The sequence below is a fragment of the Sycon ciliatum genome, chromosome 10, assembly GCF_964019385.1.
Source record: "Sycon ciliatum chromosome 10, ocSycCili1.1, whole genome shotgun sequence".
NCBI lineage: Eukaryota > Metazoa > Porifera > Calcarea > Leucosolenida > Sycettidae > Sycon > Sycon ciliatum.
In genome coordinates this window covers 23398632-23423775 of record NC_088652.1, presented here as the reverse complement: position 1 = coordinate 23423775, position 25144 = coordinate 23398632, and the positions used below count along the sequence as shown (strand labels likewise).

The 25144-nt window shown below is 50.5% G+C and overlaps 1 protein-coding gene across 5 annotated transcripts; it reads left to right on the top strand.

The window, feature by feature from the left end:
* Positions 1-142: 142 nt before the first annotated feature.
* LOC135825549 (uncharacterized) lies at positions 143-23465 on the top strand. 5 transcript variants are annotated; one of them, XM_065338163.1, is made up of 7 exons: positions 143-246; positions 3875-3970; positions 17091-17348; positions 18740-19041; positions 19570-20260; positions 21527-21652; positions 22669-23453. In XM_065338163.1, the coding sequence occupies exons 2-7, from the start codon at positions 3889-3891 to the stop codon at positions 22983-22985; spliced, it is 1776 nt and encodes a 591-aa protein (XP_065194235.1). In that variant the 5' UTR covers positions 143-246; positions 3875-3888; the 3' UTR covers positions 22986-23453. The 5 variants fall into 5 exon arrangements, with proteins under 5 accessions (XP_065194235.1, XP_065194232.1, XP_065194231.1 ...); XM_065338160.1 differs by lacking the exons at positions 143-246; positions 3875-3970 and adding an exon at positions 11689-12319 and having other exon boundaries at positions 19573-20260; positions 22669-23465; XM_065338159.1 differs by lacking the exons at positions 143-246; positions 3875-3970 and adding an exon at positions 11694-12319 and having other exon boundaries at positions 22669-23457.
* The last annotated feature ends 1679 nt before the right edge of the window (positions 23466-25144 follow it).

Below are 25144 nucleotides of genomic sequence, written 5' to 3'. Positions count from 1 at the left end.
AACGCCAGCAGAAAAAGAGGGGGTGGAGGCAGATTCCTGCGCTGAACTTTTTTTGGCCGTGGACGCCGCACCCCGTCGGGATCTGCAATTATTATTTCGCATATCATAGTGCTATAGTAACCGTTGTGTTGGCTTCGTCCATTGCTGTTGCCGTCCTGGAACCTTGCCTAGCTGTCGTACTGTCCCTGGTCGCATTGGCTTCTGTTTGACGACGGTTGAACTTTGAATCGAGAGGCTATTCTCAAGGTAAGAATGCTACGTTTCCCGAAACTGAATTGCGCGTCGAGTCTCTGCTCTTTGCGACTGATGTCTTCTTGCGCTGTGAAATTTTGTCATCGCAATCATGTAGTACAAATCCTGTAGACCGCGTAAGTTAGTTAGTTAGTTCATGAGTTATGAGAGCAGTATGTTTCTGTGTACACTCGCATGGTCTGTCCAAAGCTCGTTGAATGAATGACCGAGGTCGGAGAGGCGGAGGAGCGCAGATTTTGATTTTTTCCACGGGGCCGGCCTGGGTGGATCGGCGGCTCTCGGCGCATTGTCTTTTTTGGACACGTGTACATTGAGACTGATGACGTCATCACTCCAGATGCTGTACATAATAATTATATACAGTAAGTTGCTTGTGGTCGCTCGACGTCATTAGAAGCGATTGTACCCTATTGTAGACGTGGCTAGAAGTTGTACAGAATTGTCTGGTCGGGCGAAACATGCAGCATTGGCGATATGCCACGATAACCGCCGAATCCGGGCCCCAGATACACTTAAAACTACATCGTCTTGAGTCGTTGAGAGTTGTATGTGCGCCATCTTGACGAACTCTCCACGATGGTCCAGGATTGAGCAGCTTGGAGAGGCTGTATTCACGCAGCATAGCACGTGTGCGGGCGATCTCTAGCGCTAGCGGAGGAACAGCAGCCGAACATGTCGGTTGCAAAATAATATCATACATACTGTGGAGATTGGATATAACGAATCAAATCGAGTTTAGCGACACAATTCTGTTGCCCAAGTCGTTTAGCAAGTCCTTTCTGTACATTATGGATCGGGTATAACGACCTCGAAAATAACGACAGATCGAATTTACTGAGACTTTTTTGGTGCCCGAAGACCTGAAAAACAGTGAATAGGTATGAGGTCGAGAGGCCAGGTTAGGTGAACAGAAAATTTAGGTACAAAGAAGCAGTGCCCTTTTGGATTATGTGTGTTAGTGTTTATTTGCATGGTTATTGACATTTTAGGTATGAAACAGATGAACTGAAAGTACCCGAAAATAAAAATAAATACACCGAAAATGTGTAAAACTACAGTACTTTTAAAAAGACTTTGTCGGGCACTACTCTGTTGTCCCGTGACACACTCGCGCATTAGTGGTAGATGCACGTCTGCTGGGACCTTCACTGGCGCTCGTTCTCGGATCCCAGAAATGGCAGTGGAGTTTTGTCACAGTGCCCTGATGCACTGGAGTGTCACTGAAGCTGAGACCTTAGGGGTCGTCGCAAAAGTTTTCTGTCGTCCCTGAAACGAACATCGTTCATTTCGTACTCGGACCCCCTCCCCTCCCTCTGAAACGAACACAGCTTGCTATGCTGGACGACGAAAATCGCATGCATGTACTTGTCATATGTACAGTGTCGGTCGACTTGCGATTTTGGCTCGCACCCCTCCCCCCCCCCCCCCCCCAAATGACTCATGTTCGTTTCAGGGACGACAAAAAAACTTTTGCGACGACCCCATAGGTCAGCTGAGATACTCCAGTTTCACCAGCACCGCTGCAGCCACCTCTTCTTTTCAGAAAGGGTATCAGGAGTTGCGCACTCTTTAGTAGGGGGGGGGGGGGGTTGGGTGTTATACTCTTGACATGTTACCGGTACAGTGTACAGTACTACACATTTTAGTCTGGGTTCAGGAAATGAGGAAATGAAAATGTACTCCACTTTTCGATGTGTACAGATCTACCCAGGTAGCCGGCATGGCATTACTGAAACATCTTGGTACAGGATATGTGTACATCTGGTACACACTCGCCGTTTAGATGTTTGTTGTATGATGTGTACACGGTACTACACTTTCAGGGCACGTACATTGGCACCACGCCGGTCGTTCCCTGGATTTCAATGGCCACGTGATAAGTTTAAACTCGGTCTAGTTGTATTTATTTTTATTTTGCCCAAACAAGTACGAGTGACTTTGGAGGAGGATGTCAAGAGTAAAACAATATAATTATAAAAAATTAGAAAGGAAAAGGACATATTGAAACGAGAACTAGATACTATATACAGTCAGAAAGTGCAACAACTTGTATTATTGGCCCAATACCCGAGTTTCAAAGTATTAAAAAATTGAAGAAAAAGCTGTACCCATGTACCCATGTTGTGTATAACAGTAGTAGTAGTACGCAATAGTAGACAGCCAGACACTGAATGGCCGAAGCGGACGTAAAAAATGTAAAAAAACACTTTAACATTGCCATATGCTGTGATCGTGCATTCATATATACACCCCGCAATGGATGTATTCGTGAAAAGCCTTGGCAACGTCGTTACATACACACATTGCCCGTAAAACTACTTATAAGGAAGACGCAACGAACTACTTTCGTTGTCACTTTAATTTCGTTAAATTTGTAAGGCTCCAGCCCTTTATGAAAATATGAACGTTGTTTCAAGCGTTGTGACATTTAAAGTACCGTGAGAGCGCTCCACTTTGATTTCACAGCCAGGGAAAGGAAAGTGGCATGGCAAAGTGCAACTAAGGTTGTACGATGTGAGAACCTTAATGTACGAAGGTCGCACTTACCGTGTTCGTGGGAGGAGCTCGCACCCACCTGGCACCTGGCGCCGGCCTGAAGGTAGACTGAGTACTGATTGACTGCCAAAGAGCAAAGTGTGTACAAAGTGTGTACAAAGTGTGTACAAAGTGTGTACAAAGTGTGTACAAAGTGTGTACAAAGTGAGTACAAAGTGTGTACAAAGTGTGTACAAAGTGTGTACAAAGTGTGTACAGACATGCTGTACAATCTACTGTAAGTCTACACATGTTCGTCCCGTTCAAATTTCGGCCTCCCAGGGCTAAAACCCATTTCGGCCGCATCGAATTTTCGGCCTGTACTGCTGCCGCCTGTGTACACTGTCACACAGAACCTTGCGAAACTAAATTTCAGCCGCAACAAATTTTCGGCCAAACATGGCTAAGCCGGAAATAGCCGAAAATAAACAAGCGCCGAATATTTGTTGACTCACAGTACGCACAGGACATCACCTCCACAACCAACCCCGAAAGGGTTGTGGTGGTGGGGCACTCTCGCTGTACTGTACCCTACAAATATTTGATAGACCCAGGGGCGCTTCCACGACTTCTTGGCCACGTCGACATGCTAGTACACTGCATAGCAGTGCATACCGTTTTAATCAGGGAGTAGTACTCGTATTTTACTGCTCCCTGATTTCAACTTCCAAATGGTCAGTCCGGAGCCTCATAATACAACACGTATGTGTAGGGCTTCTATATCGAACTCTCTGTACTGTGCTGTGTGCACATATGTAGCAGCCTACGATCGACGGCACTAACGAAAGTCAAAATTTAGCTTTCACATTGCTTCACGCGATGATGCTGCGGTTGAAGGCCCTATTTGAATATGGTAGCCAGCTGTCTTTGATGGTACGGTACGGGACATGTACGGGATAGCACTAGGCATGCCCTACGCCAGAAACAAACACGCGCACACACACACACACACACACACACACACAGATACGAAATGCAGCGGTGTGGACCCTGGCTATTGCTGGACACTACTAAAGTAACGTCTTTTGTATAGTTTCGGGGATTTAAAAGTTTGTGCTTTCCCTCATTCTTGTGTTTCTATGCGCAGTGTTGTAACTCGGCATGGCAGGTGAACGGGATTTGAGACCAAAAGAGCCAGTTGCGTACTATCCTGATCCTGTTCTGTCAAGTTTGATCAACGAAGGTTAGCTACTGCGCGCGCGCGTGTGTGTGTGTGTGTGTGTGTGTGTGTGTGTGTGTGTGCACCCACGTTCACAGCACTGGCACTGTATTGACTATGTGATCACCCGGCAGCGGGATTTTCAGCGCTGTACAGATTGTCGTGTGTACCGGTCTGCTGAGTGTGGGACCGATCACAAACTTGTCGGGCTAACGTTGTCACTTGGTTGCCGCCGGCGTTTCTACCCGCCAAAGAGCAAGGCCCCTGATCGCCGTCGCTTTGATGTATCCCAGCTCGGACCTGCTGACCCAACTGCATCAGAGGATGATGATTTAGTAAGGCAAGCAACTGTGGCGGAGTGGTACCATACCTCATCCGACTGTCTGCAAGACGCTGCACCAGGGACCTCAGTTCAGGATCAATGGAGTTCACTACGGGACGCCACAGTTAAAGCAGCTACCTCTGTCCTAGGCAAGAGTCGCCGTCGTCAGCCAGATTGGTTCTCAACCAGTTCTGCCACTCTCGAGCCTCTCCTTGCACATCGTAACACTCTATTCCAGAAATCTTTAGCAGATCCATCACCTCTGGTCCGGCGAGAGTTTGTCCGCGCGCGCTCAGCTGCAAGGGATGCTGTTCGCAGTGCTAAGGAGGACTGGTTCCGTAAGACTGCGTCTGATGCCGAATCTAGGAAGTTTGGGTGTAAGGCTGTGTGGAACAGCATCCGGGATCTACAGACTGCCCGGCGCGGATTGATTCCCACTAAGTCGTGCCTGATCAAACAGACTGATGGCTCACCATGCTCGTCCGTTGAGGCACAGCAGCACCGCTGGTCTGAACATTTCGAAAAGCTGCTGAACCTTCCAAGCGGCTTTGTCCGATCTGAAATTGACTTGGTCCAGCAGCGCAACATCATGAAACACCTGGCCACCTCACCCATTGCTGAAGAGGCCCAGCGCTGCCTTCGCTATCTTACGAACGGGAAAGCTGCTGGAAGCTCCGGCATTCTACCGGAAATGGTCAAATACAACTGCGACCTATTCTATGCCAATCTGTTTAAGCTCATTACCGCGGTTTGGGAGGAGGGCGTAGTACCGCAAGATTGGGTGAATGCTGAGATAATACCGATACCCAAGAAGGGTGACCTCACTAGCTGCGACAACTGGCGTGGCATCGCACTCCTCGACGTCATTGGCAAGCTGTTCGGACGCCTGCTGCAAAACCGACTGCAGAAAGTCGCCGAAAGTGTGCTGCCTGAATCACAGTGTGGTTTCCGGAAAGGTCGCTCCTGCACGGACATGACGTTTGTTGTTCGCCAGGTTGTGGAGAAGTGTCACGAGCACCAATCCAAGGAATTCCTGGTGTTTGTCGATTTGAGGAAGGCATACGATTCTGTTCCGCGTGCTGCACTGTGGATTGTCCTGCTGAAGCTGGGAGTCCCGGAGCAACTGGTCAGCCTTCTGAAGTCTTTTCACGACAACATGACAGCCACGATCATCGTTAATGGTTCCCCCACTGAAGGCTTCCCAGTGTGCAACGGATTGCGCCAAGGGTGTACAATGGCACCAGTCCTTTTCAACTTGTTTGCTGGTGCAGTGATGGAACGTTGGTGCGCACGCGTCCAAGAGCGTGGAGTGTCTGGTTTTCCACTCCGTACCTGTGCCGATGGTCAGCTTTTCAAGAGATCTAAGCGTGGTAATGATATGGTCATCACAGATGGTGAGTTTGCTGATGATGCAGCCTTGTTTGCACCCAGCCACTCGGATGCTCAGCGTATGCTTGAGATATTTGCGGAGGTCAGTGGAGCATTCGGGCTGTCTCTCAACATGGCAAAGACAGTGTTCATGGCTGTTGGGCATCAGATCAACGACAGTGACCGTACCCCGCTAAGCGTACAAGGCAACGCCACCCAGCATGTCAGCCAGTTTACATATCTCGGCTCAGTGGTAACACCAGACGGACGATGCCACACCGATGTGTCCAACCGCATAGCTGCTGCATCTAAGGCCTTTGGCAGCCTCTACTCGTCAGTTTTTCGGAACACTTCACTAACATCCAAGACGAAACAACACACGTGCACATGCTGTGTGTTGTCGGTGCTGTTGTACGGGGCTGAGAACTGGACACTGTTGCGTGCCGACATACGTCGCCTTGAACAATTCCACAACCGCTGCGTTCGTGTCATTCTCGGCATCTCGCGTTCCAAACAGTGGGAGGACCACCTGTCATCTGCCTTGCTGCATAGAATGTGCGCTACAGAGCCAGTTGCTGACATGGTTGCCCGTTGACGGCTGCAGTGGCTTGGCCACATTGCCAGGATGGACGACCACAGGCTCCCAAAGGCAGTGTTGTTCTCGTGGCTCCATACTCCACGCCCTGCTCATGGCCCCAGGCGTCGATGGCGTGATGTGGTACGCGATGACCTCAAGGCGTTCGGTCTATACACCGGTTGGTACGACCTCGCAGCTGAACGTGGCGAGTGGATCCAGTCCATCTCGGATGCTATTGTTGCACGGCGTTAACGCCTTGAAACGACAGCCAAGTCAGTGTGTTGTGCGATCTGTGAGCGACTCTTCGCCAGTGAAAGCGGACTTCGGCGGCACAAATGCAGGGAAGAGCGACTGAAGCCGATCCATGAACAGGCCGGTGCTGTGTTGTGCGAAACGTGCCATCGTTGGTTTGCTGGCCGAGGTGGATTTGCTGTGCACAGCTGCTCTCCCAGTCTTGGTGACGCTCCAGTTCCAGAGATTGTTGCACCTCGCCCACCTGATTGCAGCCAATGTCATTACCACTGCCACACCTGTGACCGCTGTTTCCGGAGCAAAGCTGGGCACCGCCGGCACAACTGCAACCGCAGAACATGCAGCTCTGGCTCCGAGCGCCGCACCATCCCATGCCCGACCTGCTCTCGGAAGTTCACACGTCTCCAGTACCTGGCTCAACACAAATGCAAGAAGTAACTCTGCCCTCCTTGCCTCTTTGAGGCACTGCATCACCTTTAGGTGGCAGTTTCAAGGTTCAAGGTGTGTGTGTGTGTGTGTGGTGTGTGTGTGTGTGTGTGTGTGTGTGTGTGTGTGTGTGTGTGTGTGTGTGTGTGTGTGTGTGTGTGTGTGTCACCCATGAAGGTGCAATCCATCCAGGACACCGATGGCATTGTATGCACGTCGTTGGAGGCCATCTCGTCCAGGTGGTATGAACACTTTTCAAACGTCCTTAATATCAGGAGCCTCTATGACTTGGACGTTTTCGGTACGCTGGAGGTCAGGCCCATCGACGAGGAGCTCGCCATCCCTCCATCTCCTGAGGAAGTTGGTCGAGCTATACGTGCAATGGCTAATGGCAAGGCAGCTGGCGCATCGGGGATCCTGCCCGAACTTGTGAAGTATGGCTCCAGTGAGCTGCATGAATGTTTGCTGGCCTTGCTTTTGACTGTCTGGTCCACAGGTGGTGTTCCTCAGGAGTGGCGGAATGCCCAGCTGGTGCCAATCCCAAAGCGTGGAGATCTATCGCTCTGTGACAATTGGCGTGGGATCTCTCTTTTGGAGGTGGTGGGCAAGATGGCTGGTCGCTTGATACAGAACCGCCTTCAATCTAGGGCCGAGCATCTCCTCCCGGAGTCTCAGTGCGGATTTCGACCCAACCGTGGCTGTGCTGATGCTGTGTTTACTGTCCGGCAACTGGTGGAAAAGGCATACGAGCATCGTACAAAAATATTTTGTATCTTCGTGGACTTGAGAAAGGCATATGATTCTGTGCCTAGGGCTGCACTGTATCGTGCTCTTTCTGTCCTTGGTATTCCTCCGACTCTCCTCAAGGTCATTGAGTCATTTCATGATGGCATGGTGGCGGAGGTGCGTGTGCCTGGGGGTGTCACGGATGAAATTCGTGTGGAGAACGGCCTGAGGCAGGGGTGTGTAATGGCCCCAATCCTCTTTAACCTCTATCTGGCTCTGGTGGTTGAACGTTGGCGGTCTGTTCTCGCTGATCGTGACCCAGACATTGGCATCCAATTTCACTATCGCTTGGATGGCCAGTTATTCAACCCAGCACGACGAACCCGTACCTATCAGCAGACCGCTGTTGTTGATGTTGAGTATGCGGACGATGCAAACTTTGTAGTTGGTTCGCGGGAGCATGCTGTGTTGGCCTTGACGGCGTTCCAGGATGTTTCTGCTGAATTTGGCCTCACTGTGAGTATACCCAAGACCAAGTTTATGGTGGCTGGTGTTGGTGTTACTTCAGTTGACACTGCTGGCATTCCGCTTCATGGACAGGTGGTGGAAAATGTTTCCTCCTTCGTTTATCTGGGTTCTGTCATCACTCCGGATGCGCGTTCTGCAGGAGACGTTTCGAGGCGTTTGTCACTCGCCTCGCGTGCCTTTGGATCGCTCCAGGATGTGTTTGCTAATCGTGATCTTTCACTCCATGTGAAGCGCCGATTGTATAACGCCTGTGTGATGACAGTGCTACTGTATGCTTCGGAGTGCTGGTGCCCTTTGCAGGGTGACCTCCGGCGCCTCGATAGTTTCCACCGCCAATGCATCCGTGGCATCTTGTGTGTTTCGCGAACACAACAGTGGGAGGAACGCATCACCAATGAGCAGCTCCGAGAGATGTGGGGTGATCCATCGCTATTGTCCTCCCGGCTTCGGAAGCGGAGGCTTGAATGGCTTGGCCATGTGGCCCGCATGTCGGATGTTCGTGTGCCCAAGCAGCTGTTGTTTGGCTTCCTACCGTCGCCTCGGCCTGCGTGTGGTCCCCGTCGTCGCTGGAGGGATGTGATTTCGGCTGATCTTCGGCACATCGGCATTGAACATCTAGCTTGGTATGGGATTGCTCAGGATCGATCTGCCTGGCGGGTGTCTGCCGTTGGGCCGAGCCTCGGCGGTCCTTCCCATGACCAATCTCAACGGGTGGACTGTCTTATCTGCCACCGTTCGTTTCGTCGGCCAGGTGACAAAGCAAGACACAAGTGTACCGCAGAACGAAGTCTCCCCATCCAGGAACAGCGTGGTGCTGTGCAGTGTGGTACATGCAGGAGGTGGTTTCACTCTCGTGGTGGCTTGCGTGTACATCATTGTTTGCCCCTGGAACCATCGGAAGCGTCCGCGCCGGCATCACCTATTCCGCTCAACGTCCCAGCTTCTCTCTTGTGTGTGACATGCAATCGGCAGTTCAAGTCAGTGCCTGGTTTCAGACGTCACAAGTGCGACCGTGGCCATCGAGCAACCAAGTCTGATAGAGCGTCGTATGGTGTTCGCTGTTCTCGCTGCAGCCGTCAGTTCCGTCGACAGAGTGACCTGAGTCGTCATCTCCGTTTCTGCTCCTGACAATGACTCTGGCTCCTTTCGGAGTGGTGTGGCCCTTGTGGCAACCAAGCTACAGTAGTAGTAGTAGTAGTAGTGTGTGTGTGTGTGTGTGTGTGTTGTTATCGAATTCCTTCACACTCAAGCACCCAAATACGGCTCCACACACTCAAGCACCCAAATACGGCTTGTTTACAGGAGTCTAAAAGGAGAGTAAAGAAGATCCACAACAGCCAGCATGATGCCGCGAGGTTCATGCCCTCACCGTGCATCAAAGAACCATAGCAAAAATGGCGCACAGCATGATCAGACCACATGATCATGATCTGATCAGCGATTCAAAGCGAGTGAACATCTTCTTCTTTACTTATAAAGAAGAGGCACCTGTGACGTGTGTTTGTGTGTGTGTCACGCAGAAGCGCTGCGGAGCAACGCTGCCCTGAGCACGCGAAGCGTGCGAACAGTGTAGCTAGCGGCCGCAGAAGCACTGAGCATGCGAAGCGTGCGAATCGTGTAGCTAGCGGAAGCAGCCACGTGCCACAGAAGCACTGAGCACGCGAAGCGTGCGAATCGTGTAGCCACCACCACGTGCTGAGCACGCGAAGCGTGCGAACAGTGTAGGTAGCAGACACGATCAGTACGAGTAGCAGTAGCAGCCGCGCGCAGAAGCACTGAGCACGCGAAGCGTGCGAATCGTGTAGCCACCTAGCCACAAGATTAATTGTGAAGCGCATCCAGCGACATGTAATTGAAGCTGAGATTTTGACTGGGTCGGGTGCAGGAGAACCGGTGTACATACCGAAAATACCCACGACATCCACCAATTATTTGCCATTCCAACTTCGACGTGTCCAGTTCCCACTCCGTGTCTGCTTTTGCATGACCATAAACAAGTCCCAAGGGCAGTCCCTGAAGGTTGTTGGTTTGGACCTAACAACACCATGCTTTGCTCATGGCCAGTTTTATGTGGGTTGCTCCCGGGTAGGTAATCCAGACAACATTCACATTTTGTGCAATGACGGCAAAACGAGAAAATTTAGTCTGTCCCCGGGGAAAATTGCGATTCCGCGGCCGCGTTTTTTTCCGCGTTTTGTGCGATTTTGTAAAAGACCGCGTTTTCCGCGATTTTCCCGCGTTTTTTGAACTTTTTGTTGCATTACACGTACACACAGTGCACTGTTCGATCAGCAACGTCTCACGGTGCCGGCCTTTTACTCAAATATGACGAGTGATTACACCAGAGACTTCTAACTGATTGATTTCACTACATACTCACTGAAAATTGCCGCATTCACCGCATATTTACCGCAAATTCACCGCAAATTATGCCATATTATGCCGCGTTTTTCCCCGCGTTTTTTGCGATTTTTTCCGCAATTTTCCCCGGGGACAGTTTAGTTTACCCGGCTGCACTACAGTGACTGCACGTCTGCGGGTGTGCCGCAGTACTTTGCCGACGATTTGTTGTCATGGCTGACTAATCCCAATAACTGAGAACTCTATACGTGATTCCATTCACTCACCATGCTGCGCATTACTGTTCGCATTATTGTTCGAGGATGAAGCATCCCATCATCCCATATCATGGCATATGCTGAACACAAGTGCACTCTCTAATAACTGAGAACTCTACACGTGATTCCATTCACTCACCATGCTGCGCATTACTGTTCGCATTATTGTTCGAGGATGAAGCATCCCATCATCCCATATGCTGAACACAAGTACACTCTCTATGTCCAAGCTGCCACATGTACATGTACGTACATGTCTCAACATGCCTAAGGCACAATTTCCCAATAATTGGATAAGCCTTCACTATTGTAAATCTCAGTTCTATAAGTATCTGATAAACAACTACCCGGTCATGCGGTGTTACACAGCAATGTGCTGTTCATGTACTTGCTTCACCCGCATGCCACGTTCGGCCAGGCAACGCTGGCCGGGTGCTGCTAGTTACTTATAGAAGAGGCACCTGTGAGGTGTGTTTGTGTGTGTGTCACGCAGAGGCGCTGCGGAGCAGCGCTGCCCTAGGCCCTGAGCACGCGAAGCGTGCGAACAGTGTAGCTAGCGGCCGCAGAAGCACTGAGCATGCGAAGCGTGCGAATCGTGTAGCTAGCGGAAGCAGCCACAGCTAGCTGAAGCACTGAGCACGCGAAGTAAAGCGTGCGAATCGTGTAGCCACCACCACGTGCTGAGCACGCGAAGCGTGCGAACAGTGTAGGTAGCAGACACGATCAGTACGAGTAGCATGCTACTGCTATAGCAGTACTACCAGTAGCATGCAGCCGGCCGCGCGCAGAAGCACTGAGCACGCGAAGCGTGCGAAGCGTGTAGCCACCTATAGCCTAGGCCATAGGTAGCACTAGCAGCCGCACAAGCGCTGCGGACCACGTGAACCGTTCTCTGCAGCAAAAGGATACAAAAGATCTGCACTGACTGCACTCTGCATCTGATCTGCAGTGAAGAGCGCATCGCACTTTTGTTCGTAAGTTTATGAATGTTTTGAGCCGCTTCATCCGCCACCAGGTGATGGACAACCCTGACCAGCCACCCGAAGGCGTAACAGACGTCCCTCCTTCTCCTTCCAACGATGAAGAACCTCCCTCACCAGGACTTCAGCGGTCTGGGAAAAGACGCCGCCGGTCCTCATCAATAACGTCGTCCGACGATCAAGAGGCCATTGCCCGCAGACGCGAACAAGCCAGGGTTCGAAAGCAGAGGGAAAGGTCAAAGGAAACTGAAGAACAGGCTGATCGCCGCAGACTTCTAAATCGTCGACAAACTGCTGCGACACGCTCTCAGGAGACGCATGAACAAACTCAAGAACGTAGAGACCGTAACTGCCGCCGAGCTGCTGAGGCACGTTCGCATGAGACACCTGAGCAGGCAGACCATCGCCGAAGTCAAAGCCGTATGCAAGTTGCCAGAGCGAGGTCACTCGAGACGCAAGGGGACACGGAGGTACGAAGAAGCCAAAATGCGCAGCGGGTGGGAGCACCCCCGGATGAAAATGCATCCGCCACAGGGCCAGATCCCCACGAACAGCCTATGGCCACTACGAGAGCAGGTGAGGGTACTGGTAATTTCACCCGTAACAATTACATACAGACCATTAAACCAGATATCTGGGGTAAACTGGGCTTCCATTACGACAACATTTGGACTATCCCACTCACAGGTCCATCACATAGTCATTAGGTGGCATGAACGTCCTGTGTAAGCAGCGTGCGAATCGTGTAGCTAGCGGAAGCAGCCACAGAAGCACTGAGCACGCGAAGTCACGGCTGTTACGTAGATCACAAAATCGGACATTCAAAATGGCGTCATTTTTTTGAAACTTTTTGAATTTTTGAACGCGACGGCCCCCAGAGAATAGCTGAGAATTGCATTTTTCACGTTGGTATCCAGGCCATTTTGGCTCCCATCGTCTCCCATCGACACGGTTTACCATACAACCACGATTTTCGTCCAGGGGAAGCTTCAAGGAACGCATTGATGCCTTTTGGATCGTCTTTCCCAAGAGGCGACAGGTTTCTGTCGCCATGTCGCCTCCACGTCCTTTGTTCTTTCGATTCCCAAAACTGCTCTACTTTCATTGCTGCCTACATCCCGGCTCCGAGTTTTCGCAGCTGCTTGCTGTGTTTTTGGTGGCCCTAGAGACCTTCTATAGCTCGAAAATCGCGCTCTTGTCCCAGATCGTGCAAAGGAAGTCTCGATCGCGCATCGACATTTTAGCCTTGTTTGTTGCTTTCTGCTCTGCGATGGAGCACCACTCGAGTATTCTTGAATCCGTGTGTCGCATTGGTGGGCAAAAACTTGCCAGTGCTAGTCACAAAACTCCATATCCGGTGAAGAATTATGTTGAAGAGATCGCCAAAGTTTTTAAAATTGATGTTTCCAAAGATTCCCCTGACGTGCATCCCCAGTACATGTGCTCACTTTGTCAATTTGCTATTGCACGTTCAATGAGAGATGACACATATAAGTATTGTAGTGGGGGCTGCAATGGCCCAGTTACATGGCAACCACATACGAGATCTAACTGTGCCGTATGTAAGAGTGATGCTGTACGAGCCAAGGGCGGCCGTCCACCGAAACGGAAAGCCGTCAGTGAACTGCGTGGCCAAGCGGCAAAACGACAGACATCAACGGCATCAACATCAGCAGAACTGCCAGAAGGCAGTCCTAGCTCTCAGCAAAGACGCACCAGCAGCAGTAGCAGCGGTGACACCAACACAGTAGCACACACCACTGATAGTCAAACATCCGCAGTTACTTTGGACGAGATTTCGGCGCACGCAGCGCCTATGTATCGGGCTGAAGCAGCATTAGAGAAAGAGCGGTTTATTGACAGTGGAGCTGTGCAGGAATGCATGATATGTTTGCAAGTGGTAAATGGAGCAGTTCAAGCCAAATGCTGTGAAAATATATTCTGCTCAACATGCGTGCACACGTGGATGAAGAGTCACAATACATGTCCAGTATGCAGACAGCCAATGGCACTGGCGACACTGCAGAAGCCATGCAAGCTAGTGTGCAATATGGTTAGCAAGTGGGGTGTACATTGTGACTTCCATGAACCAGCATTGTCAGGTTGCCCCGCAACCGTTCGAAGCATGAATTACGAGGTCATGTCACATCATGTCCGTTCAATCCATCCACATCCTCAGGAACGCCCATTCGTACTGCAACCAAAGCTGCAACAGTGGAGGAGATCTTAGCAGCGTCACCATCAAAGCTACGGGGCGATGTGAGTGACAGACTGACCTGTCACCTTGTGTCCGCCAAAGCAGAAGATGGGAGGCTGGAAGTGAAAACCAGCAGCCAAGGAAGACCGCAAGTTTTCATGCGAACAACAGTTGGCAGCAAGCAGCCGGAGGAGGCATCAGCCAGGACGCTGAAACGACGGTCACTGGAAATGGAGCGCATCACAGAGACAGTTTGCACCACAGCAGATGCAACACGGCATGGCGTTGCTGGACTTGGCGCTACCAGCATCAAACCACCTTCAGGCACTGCCCTTGCCATGAAGGCCGATCTAAGCCTTCCTTGGGCGCAACTCCGGAAGCTGCGCAGATGGCTCCGCTCCTTCGGAGTTCAGCTTGAATCGGAGAGAAGCATTCGCTCATTCATCGCCACCACCTTGCCGAAATACACAGTGAAGCAGCTCCCCTTTGTCAAGCGGACTGGCGAGTTGTCACTTGCTGCAGCTGTCTACTTTCCAAACCTAACCGACATCATTATCCACTACCTCGACATACTTGACAGCGGCAGTAAGCTGACATGGCATGATGGCGCCATCCCAGAAACGGAGATATGGGTCAAGCTGGGCGGTGACCATGGTAAGACAACATTTAAATTCGTGATGCAAATCGCCAACACCATGCATCCAAACTCACTCGCCAACACTGTGCCAATCTGCGTGTTTGCAGAGAAGGACTTGCCGGCAAACCTGGAAACTGCACTCTCAATGTATCGGAACCAAATTGCAGAGCTACAGGGCCAGAAATGGAAAGGCAAGACCATTGTGCCTTATCTGTTTGGTGATTACGAGTACCAAACCATGAACTACGGCTTGTCGGGTTCCAGTGGCGTAAGGCCTTGCCTCCATTGCTTGTGCACGAAGAAAGACATGCAGGTCCCACCAGCGAACCGCGACGTACAGTATGGAGCACGGTCCTTAGAGAAGATGGCGGAGGACTATGCACAGTTTACTAGCGCAGGTGCTCTGCTGTCAAAGGCAAAGCTGTATAACAACACCATCCGACCAGTCCTATTGCCAGTGCCCGTTGCGCGCGCCATCATTCCAGTGCTGCACCTGGACCTCGGTGTATTCCCGTGGATCTTTGATGTATTCACACGCGAGGTCCGTCTTCTGGACATGCAGCTTGCAGAACAATGCGACGCTGAAGAGCAAGACAGTGGACGGTTTAGAGCCTTGTCAACTGCAAATCACAAGTTGTCTGGCTGCAAAACAGCGTTCTCGGAAGCAACAGCGAAAGCCACCGCTCTGGAGAATCATCTGCACTTCATCGTCTTGTTTGGCCAGCAACAGGGCATGGCGATAGAAGCACTCGCAGGCGTGCTACAACGGGAGGTTGAGCAAGCACAGGCCGACACAGAGCAGTGTAGCTCGCAGCTGAAGATTGCTGAAGCCGAACTGGCCAAGTTGCGCCGCAGCAAGGATGTTCTCGGCCCGTGCGAAGCGTCCATAGAGCCAGTACTGCAGAAGAACATTATCCATCGGCAGGCCTATCACGGCGGTGCTTTTGTAGGGAACCATATCCACCGTGCCCTCAAGCCCGCCGTGATCACAGCTATCACTGAGGCCCCAGCAATTGTCATTGGAGATCGGTGCCCAGCTCTGCAGAATGACGCTCAAGTAGTCAGTGAGCGGTACAAGTCCCTGTTCAGCCAGTACGCAGCGTGCAGATCTTCCTTCAGCCATTGCAACAAATGTGGAGAGGAGGAACTGCAGCAATTGGAGCTCTCCATTGCCTCGTTCTTACAGAAATGTCGGAGCGAGGTGGTGGAGATTGGCTTAGGTCACATCACTCCAAAGCTGCACCTCCTTGAGGAACACACTGTGCCGCTGATGCGGAGAGTGCACGTCGGGCTTGGTCTACTGTCGGAGCAGGGCGCGGAAGGAATTCACGCCGAGTTCAACCTGCTCGAGAAGAGATACGGTTCCATTCCCGGCGAGCTTGAGCGCCTGCATGCTGTTGCAGAACAACACCTCGTATGCACCCTGCCAGACGTTGCAGATCAACGGCCCAAAGTTCGATCGAGGCAGCGGACTGCTCCATCGCAGGCAGATCAACCAGCCAGTCCGCCATAACACTGACTACACGCAAAGCCAGAGAGGTAAGGTCTAACTCTAACTGTTCACTTCTACTTCCTCCAATAATAATTCTTCTTGATGTTTTCGACAGCAAGACTTCTGTTCTTACTTCCTTGTCGTTTCAAAAAATATTTGGGTTTAGACCGACTTTACCGAAAGAAAGTACTAAATCCGGCGAAATTATATAATTCTATACATTTTGTACTAAGTCGAAAGGATTTCAGTAAATCCGCAGCGATTTCAAACTTTTCGCCGCCATCTTGTTAGATGTCCACTGCGTAACAGCCGTGAAGTGTGCGAATCGTGTAGCCACCACCACGTGCTGAGCACGTGTGCTGTTCATGTACTTGCTTCACCCGCATGCCACGTTCGGCCAGGCAAAGCTGGCCAGGTGCTGCTAGTATGATACTAAATTATGTGAATCTTTCGAAAATCTACGATGTGAAAACATCGTACGTTTAGAGAATTTGAACAAGATCGAAGGGGAAGAGTGATTCCTTTGTAATGAACTGCGAATCATGCAATTCCATTACCATGTGTGTGCGTTTGTGTGCATGTGTGTGCGTTTGGGTTTGGGTTTGTGTGTGTTGTGTGTGTGTGTGTGTGTGTGTGTGTGTGTGTGTGTGTGTGTGTGCGTGCGTGCGTGCGTGTGTGTAGGTGTGTATAGGTGTGTGTAGGTGTGTGTGTGTGTGTGGGGGGGGGGGGGTGTTTACGTGTCTGTGGGTGCGTGTGTTGCCGCTGCAACACAACGTTAGCAAGGATAAGGTAGACTAGTCTCTTACGGACAGAAACCTCGCCAGCTGTTCTAGCCCATTGCGCATAGCCAAAATAATATGGAAGGTACGAGTAATGCATGTGAGTACACTGGCATCAGCAATGCACTGTTCGCTGTTCAACACCCCAGGCGACCATGCCCAGGTGGCTGCGTGGGGTGTTCATGGTACAAATTACGTCATTAATGGGTATATTGTTTGTTTCGCTGTGTCTGTGTTTGCAGCTAAGCACGTGTCGACGATGACTGCCCCTGAGCTGCACCACGGCAAGCGTAGTCACCACCAGCAGCAGCAACAGCAGAGTAGTAGTAATGGCACGTGGACAGGGCCCACTGAGCACACGTCCGAGCGACGCAACAGCGGCAGCAGCAGCAGCGGCAGTGGCGGCGGTGCCTCGACTGCCGCCAACGGCCGTGGTGTGCGCGCGACGGACAAGCAGAGCAGCGGCGGTGGCCTGCTGTCGCCCGATGGACAGCGACGCAGTACGTAAACACAACCCTTGTACATGTACAGTGCGTATCGCCTATAGGGTTGGCAGCTACTGTATATTAGTGAACGGGCTAGGTAAAAATGGTGACTTAGGACCCGACCCGTTCACTATATTATTATTTTATTAAGCAGAAATATTCGTCTGAATTTAATTTCGCCTTTTCGTCCAAGGAGCTTTTGGACTAAATTAAATGCCGGACTAATGTCGATTTGCCCAGCTTTTCAATACACTCTTGTGATCCGTGGACGAAATTTCCACCCGGACCAACTCCATTTCTTTGGAGTTGGACGAAATTATTGACCGACGAAATGTTCTGGCTGTACAGAATCAAGAGTACATAACCCCCCAGAGTGTGCAACGCCTGATCCAGCTCTGCATAGGGTCTTAGTCGAGCGTAATCGGATCTTTGCGTCATAATACCGTACACATCTGAGGGGAACCCGGGGAGTCGCGGGTACTCTCGGATCAAAAACAATGGTGCCCTGCCTCGAGACCGGCCTTGCGCTGGTGTGGAGTGTACACATGACATCAGAAGATCCGATTCCGCTCGACCAAGACCCTATGCAGAGCTGGGTCGGCGTTGCACACTCTGGGGGGTTATGTACTCTTGACAGAATGTAGTAAAATACCGGCCTTTAAGTGATCATTCATTTCCATTTTATACCATGACTATGATCAAGAGTACATAACCAAGAGTGTGCAAATCGACGATCCCCCAGCCCATTGCGGAAATTTTTTATGACATCAGTCTTTGGCGGCTGTTTGGCTCGCTGATGCCATCATGCGTAGCGAGAGATCAAAGTACAAAGAATTTGTACATCACAGCTACGGTAGTCGAAGCAGAACAACGGACGATAGATCGATGTGTCCTGAACCTGGTGAACTCTCACCGTATTTACAAAAAATGTGCGGGAAAGCATACGCATTTGATCATACTTCTGCCAAAGAACGATGCAATACAAAAATTCCGCCGTGGGTGAACCCATCGCAGCTCGGGATAGGAGTTGCACACTCTTGGTTATGTACTCTTGTTATGATTGAAAGCAGGATCGTGGTTTGCCGTGAGTGCCCAGGGCTGGATAGAGAAATGTACTTGTGCATATGGAAGAGAAAGGATCCAAGTCTCTGTGCCCATGCGTATCAAGCACTCTTCAGCCTCGGGCAGTTTGCCAGTTTGCCAAACCTTTTCTCTATAAACTAGAGAAATGCATGTGTATGTGTGTTCATGTGTGTTTGACTGTTCGCACTTATGTGTATGTGTGTGCATGTGTATGCATATGTGTGTGTTTGTGTGTGTGTTTGTGTCTGCGTGTGCATGTGTATGCGTGTGTGTTTGCACGCGTGTGTGTTTGCACGCATGCGTGTTCGTCTGCACGTGAACAGACGAGCCGGTCGTGCGCTTCAAGCGCAAGTACGCCGGCCAGCAGCTGGAGGTGACGTGCAACGGGCAGCGCGCCATTCTGGACGTGGACAACCTGCCCGATGCCGTGGGTTCCATGATGCACGCCAAGCGCCAGTGCGTCGAGTACAACGGGCGCATGATGACGCCCACCGAGTTCGAGACGGCCACGGGCTACGGCTCGCGCAAGAACTGGCGCAGCAGCGTGCGCATGGGCAACCAGTCCATGAAACAGATACTGGACTCGCTGTGCAACGAAGAGTTCTCCTTCAATGTAGACTCCGAGGTAAGCTTCCACAGTCACTGGTTTTAAGGACTGCAGTTGCCATGCATACTGATTCAACACTGCAGTTTATTTTTGTTTATTTTTTTCACCTTCCCATGGGCAGGGAATAGAGGCCAATATGGAGGGAGGGGGTAAGTGCGATGGATATTGGTTAAAGACTGCAGTTGTCATGGATACTGGTTAAAGACTGCAGTAGAATGGTTTCTGGTTGCCGTACTAGCTTTGTTGTAGGACAGGTATTGTAGTGAAATGCTACCCAATGGCCAATGGAGCTTTACACTTGGTTCAAAATCTGGTAACGTATTAAAAAGAATGAAGTTTGCACATGCGCATCACCACCGATGAATTTGTTTCTTCTGCCTTGCCGTGTGTGTGTGTGTGTGTGTTTGTGTGTGTGTGTGTGTGTGTGTGTGTGTGTATATGTGTGTGTGCGTATGTATGTGTGTGTGTGTGTGTGTGTGTATGTGTGTGTGTGTGTGTGTGTGTGTGTGTGTGTGTGTGCATGGATGTGTGAACATGCGTGTGCAGCAGCGGAAATCGGCGTTCAGCCCGGCGTCCACCTCCACTCAGAGCCAGAAGCACCAGCGCTCCTCCTCGGTCAGCACGGCTAGCAGCGTCAAGTCCCCCGTCGCTCATAGCAACGGTGTAACTCAGTCGTCGGCACCGTGCACCCCCGCCCAATCAACGCTGGCCACCGTGCTCACCTCGTTCTCCAACGATCACCTGCAGAGACGAGTTCAGACCATAGCCGTGCCCAGCAACGAGAACCCCAGCGCCAGCATGTCCGTTTCACCGACGGTGGCGGCGATACGAGGTGGTTCGCCGCACGCCTACGCCCCGTTGCCAAGCTCCTCGGCCCTGCCGTCATCACGACAATCGTCCCCGCCCTCATCCCGCGCTCCGCAGCAGCAGCAGCGATCGCGCGAGGGGAGCAACGGGACGGCGCCGGGCAAGCCGGCCGGCCGCGCCAACGGCTCTCTATCGCCAGGGCAACGCGACCGGCATCACGGTCACAATAGCAAACGCTCTCGCTTCTCGAAGACGGGCGCGGCCGAGAACGGCCTTCCGGACCTGATTCCGGCTCGTTCGGCTCAGCGCACGCCGTCTAATGATTACTTCTCTCCCCAGGAGTCTTCTGCTGCTAGTTCGGACAAGTCGTCGCGATGGCCAGGTGTTGACCTGAAGAGGTCCCCGCCGATCAGACTCGAGTACAGCACAGGTAGGTGCGGAGGCTCTGTTACCATGGGAACAACTAGCTACAAACAAAATTAATTGTCTTGTATGACTTTACAATAGGGTTTGGACTTTGAAAGTGCTATATGGGTCAGCCAGCCCAGAGTCATGGCAGCGCTGACTTTTCGATCCACTTGGATCCATGTGTTTATATGGATGATGCAGGTTTGGGTGGTTTCCGTCGACAGTAGGGTGACACATCCACCGGTAGTAACTTGCCTGGGCGCTCCCACTCATGGTACAGACAAATTCACACCAACATGCGGCACGAGGGGCCAACCCACCCGTATACGGTCAGACCTCGCTTATCCTTTCCTCGTTTATCTGGATCCCTCGCCGTCGGGAAGAAAATCGCTGGTTACAGATGTACAGCATATTCAACATAACCGGTGTTCGGTTATCCGGTTCCCTCCCCCTATCCGGATACAGTAGGTATCGGTTATAGCGTGGGTGTTTGAAAAACGACATTTGATTCTTATTCCCGATATTTCTTACACACGATAAATCACGTGTGACATATCATAATGCACGTGTGACATATATCATATGCACGTGTGACATAATCATATGCGCATGCGCGCACGTTGGCATGTGGACACGTACACATGATACACACGGATCATACTCGCGCGGTCGACCGGTCGTGCTAGGCGACTACAAATATAGACTGCGGAGCAGCAGATACGAGAGAAGTCGGAAGAAAGAGTCCGACTGGACAGAAAAAGTGATTCTCCAATGCGATAATTCTGCTTGTAAGAATAAATATACACATAAAATAGGTGTTATGATTATGAAAAAAATGAGTGTTCATTCCTGTAGGCAGTATATTCTTGTATACGACCAAACTATAACCGATACGCACTGTATTTTAGTGGAAAGCGGATGTGTGCGGTTAACCGAGGTCTGACTGTACTGTATTTTACTACAGGCAGAGCGGATCCAGTGTGACCCCGAAGTCGTTATTTGTTGACTTCTGACATCATCGCGTCCAAGCCCATATGATGCTTCATTTTGTGCACAAAACTCTGAGTGTGTTGCAGCTGTGCCCTGGTCCTTGAGGGGGATGATGTTCCTTTCGATGCGGAAAATTCAGTCTGATGAACTCTTGCGCGAGTCGTAGTTTGGCTTCTCTGAAATGTTGTTATCTCTGTACGTGTGTGTGTGTATGTATGTGCATGTGTGTGTGTGTGTGTGTGCGCACGCTCGTGTGTGCACGCATACATGCGTGTCAATATGCTGTACGTGTGTCTAGATGCGCGTGAGGACGGCATGTCCATCACAGTGTCTGCAGAGCCGGAGGACACGGATAGCAATGCACAGCTCTACATCATGGAGCCCGGTCCAAGCCACCAGATCGTCACGCCAGTTCATATGCACTGTAAGTTTGTCAGGGGCGTCGCACACGGTGCCGTCAATTGACCGTACCATTATTCGCCCCAGGTACCCCGTGAATCAATAGAATGTACTGATTTGGGCTCTAAATTTCCAAAACATTTGGCTCAGCCACCCCTCCCCCACGAGTAAATTGTACTTCCGATGGCTGACCGTACCACACTAAAATACCTCCCGACGCCCCTGTTGGTTATGCCGTGGTGCACAGCAATCAACGGGAGGATGTGGCTGTGGATGTGGCTGCGGATGTGGCCTGCACCTGACAAGCCTCACCAGCACTGTTGCAAAGCCGTTGACTATTTCTATGGTTCATCAGTGTGCTCTTTAGTGCTGCGCAACAGTTTCGTACCAGTTACGCAACTCTTTCATTCTCAGTCAGGAGCTTACAGTCCATTTCAAAAATATAGGCGCATGGCATTTTTGAAATATTTCAAATTTGGCTGGAGCCTTTCGAGTTCTTTTTTTCGGAATATTGCTCAGGCCCTTCCTGCAATTAATCCCATATAGATTTCCAAGCGATCGGATAGCAAACACCCAATTTCCAATTTTTTTATGCACAAAGTGATCACAGATTGTATGTGGTATAGATGCTGGCCTAACGGTTTTTTTGAAATCACACGTCTATATTGTAGGAGAACACAATCAGTCATGATAAGTTACACAACACCCGAAGTGTATGCAGATGCACAGGCTTGTACGAATTGTCATTGCTGGAGTGCTGATCCAATGCCTCGTCAATTAACACACTACATAATTATTGCAGCAGACGGGCCATGAAGGCCCGTGATACCGAAGTGTGGTGTTGTACGCTCCTTGTGTACTGCACTCAGTGCACATCCTGTCTGTGTAATCATTTCCTGAATGTTGCAGTCACTGGCTGACCAGTTTTTTTGCATATTTTTGGACAGCAAATTGTCTCAAATAGTGACTGTGCTCTTACTGGTGCACGTGTGTGTGTGTGTGTGTCTGTGCATGTGTGTGTCTGTGCATGTGTTTTTATAGCTCCCCCGGAAGCGTTGTCGTCGTCATCGTCGCCATCACTACACGAAGACATGATCGTCGGCCGTAAGTTCCCCGCTGGCCACCCGCACACGTGGACCTGTAACCAGGTGGCTCTCTACCTGCGCTCCTGCAACATGGCCGCCGCAGCACGAGCCTGCGAAGCCGATGAAATCAACGGGCGTGCTCTCCTCCACCTGCGTGAGGAGCACATGCTAAACCGCTTCCGCATAAAACTGGGAACGGCGCTGAATCTCGTCGAGCTGATCAAGCAGATCAATCTCCATTTCTTTCCGGCAGCGAGCAAGAACGGCTGCTAATGATAGCTGTCCTTTGTTTAAATGTCTAGCTAGCTAGTCTGGTCAATAGCAAGACCGGTGTGTGTGTGTGTGTGTGTGTGTGTGTGTGTAGGCGTTATTTGTAGCCGTTGTATTCCGCAGTATTCTATCATCGTGTCGTCTCTGTCCGTCTTGCTAACGTAATGTGATAAAAGAGCTGACGTTCCGCACAAGCAGACCACTGTGCTGTAGTATGGCAGTCATGTGTTGCTTGTCCAGCTCTGCATTAGTAGTGTCTGTCCGATCAAGTACATGTAGATGATGTTGTTCTAGCTCAACTATGTCGTAGGCCGTATGCTTGCCGCATGTCTAGTTCACCAGCTGAATTTCGCTCATCCATCAAATTATACCTAGGGTTCCCTGTAAAAAGGCGCTGACGCCTGTTGGGAATTCCCTAGTAAAAGAAGAATAACCGCAATCAGTAATACAAGCTGGATCGACATTTGTGTACACTGTATTCATGTATTGTAAAACTGTGGAGACAATGTGCAATAAAACGATGAAAAATGTGAAGAAATTGTGTAGAGAAAGAAAGGGATTCAAACACGTTTTCGTACAACACTCATCAGGAATCGTCGTTGTACTAAAGGACACTGAAACAAAAATTGAACTATTATAGAAAATCTAAGTTAGAGAAATAACACTAAGAGCAACAACAGTGAAATTTACAAGTGTGAATTTTAACAATCAAAGCGAGAAATGAACAAAGGAGAAAGGAAGGAAAGACAACGTGATAACACATAACAGCAGTACATTACACCTAGAACATTAAATTAGCGGCCAAGCTTGGCCGCACTAAACACGACACGTTACTTGAACAATTTCAACCCAATTATACTATCTTTCTGTACACACAAATTAGGCTTGTACAGACGCTGATAGATAGCTTCCAACACTTTTAACTGTAGACCATAACCATGACGACCACGGCACAATACAGTGAACGAAGAGTCGGAATACGCACCGCAACAATCAGGACTAGCCAGCAGATGATTGTACACTGAAGACTTGCTACCACGAAACCTACGCACAACACTAACACTCTCACCGGCACTCTCACCATCACTTCCATCACTGCTCTCCGACTCACTGCTCCCTCCGCCGTCCGTTCCATCCTCCGCTTCCTCTGTACTCTCTCTGTCTCGTCCATCCCGCCTGACCGGGTCCATTGAACTCAACTCGGCCGTCCCCCTGTTATCACGTCCCTCCTTTCGCCCTCGTCCGCTGAGTGCGTAGCTTCTGTTGTAGTTGGCTGTTGATCGTCTTGGTCTTTCAATTATGGGCTTGGATGGTGGATTAGTTGTGGTTGCTGTAGATTGCGTTGTTGGTGTTGGTGTGGGAGTTACTGATATGCAAGGTGGGTCTCTTTGAGTCGGCATTTGTAGTGTTAATGCAGCTGTCAGTGTTGCTCGCGGTCTGCCACTGGCAAGCTCCACCGCCGCAAGAACCGATGGCGGAGGATCAGGAGGAGGCAGTGGGACCGGGACCGCAAGCGGCACCGCCTCAGCCAAAGCCGCCGGGGGCACTGACGATTGATGATTCATTGTGGCCTGACCTTTATGTACGTTTCGTGGACGACTCATTCACATATTTTAATAATGAGGAGCGTAGTAACGAGTTTCTGGACGTGTTAAATGGTATTCACCCTGCCCTTCGTTTCACATGTGAGCATGAACAGTCCAACAAGTTGTCATTTCTGGATGTGCTGGTGGAAAAAACGAGTAGTGACGTTCTGACAACCGTTTATCGTAAGCCGACGTTTACTGGTCAGTACATTGTACATGACTCTTATTGTCCGTCTCAATATAAAGTAAACTTAGTGCGTAACCTTGTAGACCGTGCGAAGCGTATTTGTTCGTCCTGTAAGCTGCAGGAAGAGCTTGACTTTCTCCGGTCAGTTTTCGTTAAGAACGGGTACCCTGAGTTTTTGTTGCAGAAGTTGTTGAAAGTCGAACAAACTACTAAGGCTCCTTTGTTTGGTCCTGCTCGTTGTCCCGTCTATGTTTGCCTTGGAAAGGACAGGAGTCGACTAAAGTTTGTAGTGCAGTCAAGTCCGTTGTTCGTCGAACATACTATGCAGTACACTTTGTGCCAGTTTTTACGACGATGCGTGCGTCAAAGGTCGAAAATTTATTCTCGAA

Coding starts and splice junctions, on each gene's coding strand:
- LOC135825549 (XM_065338159.1), top strand. CDS start 11,746: ATGAATGTTTTGAGCCGCTTCATCCGCCACCAGGTGATGGACAACCCT. Junction 12,320..17,090: donor TATGGCCACTACGAGAGCAG/GTGAGGGTACTG, acceptor CTGTGTTTGCAG/CTAAGCACGTGTCGACGATG. Junction 17,349..18,739: donor GCCCGATGGACAGCGACGCA/GTACGTAAACAC, acceptor GCACGTGAACAG/ACGAGCCGGTCGTGCGCTTC.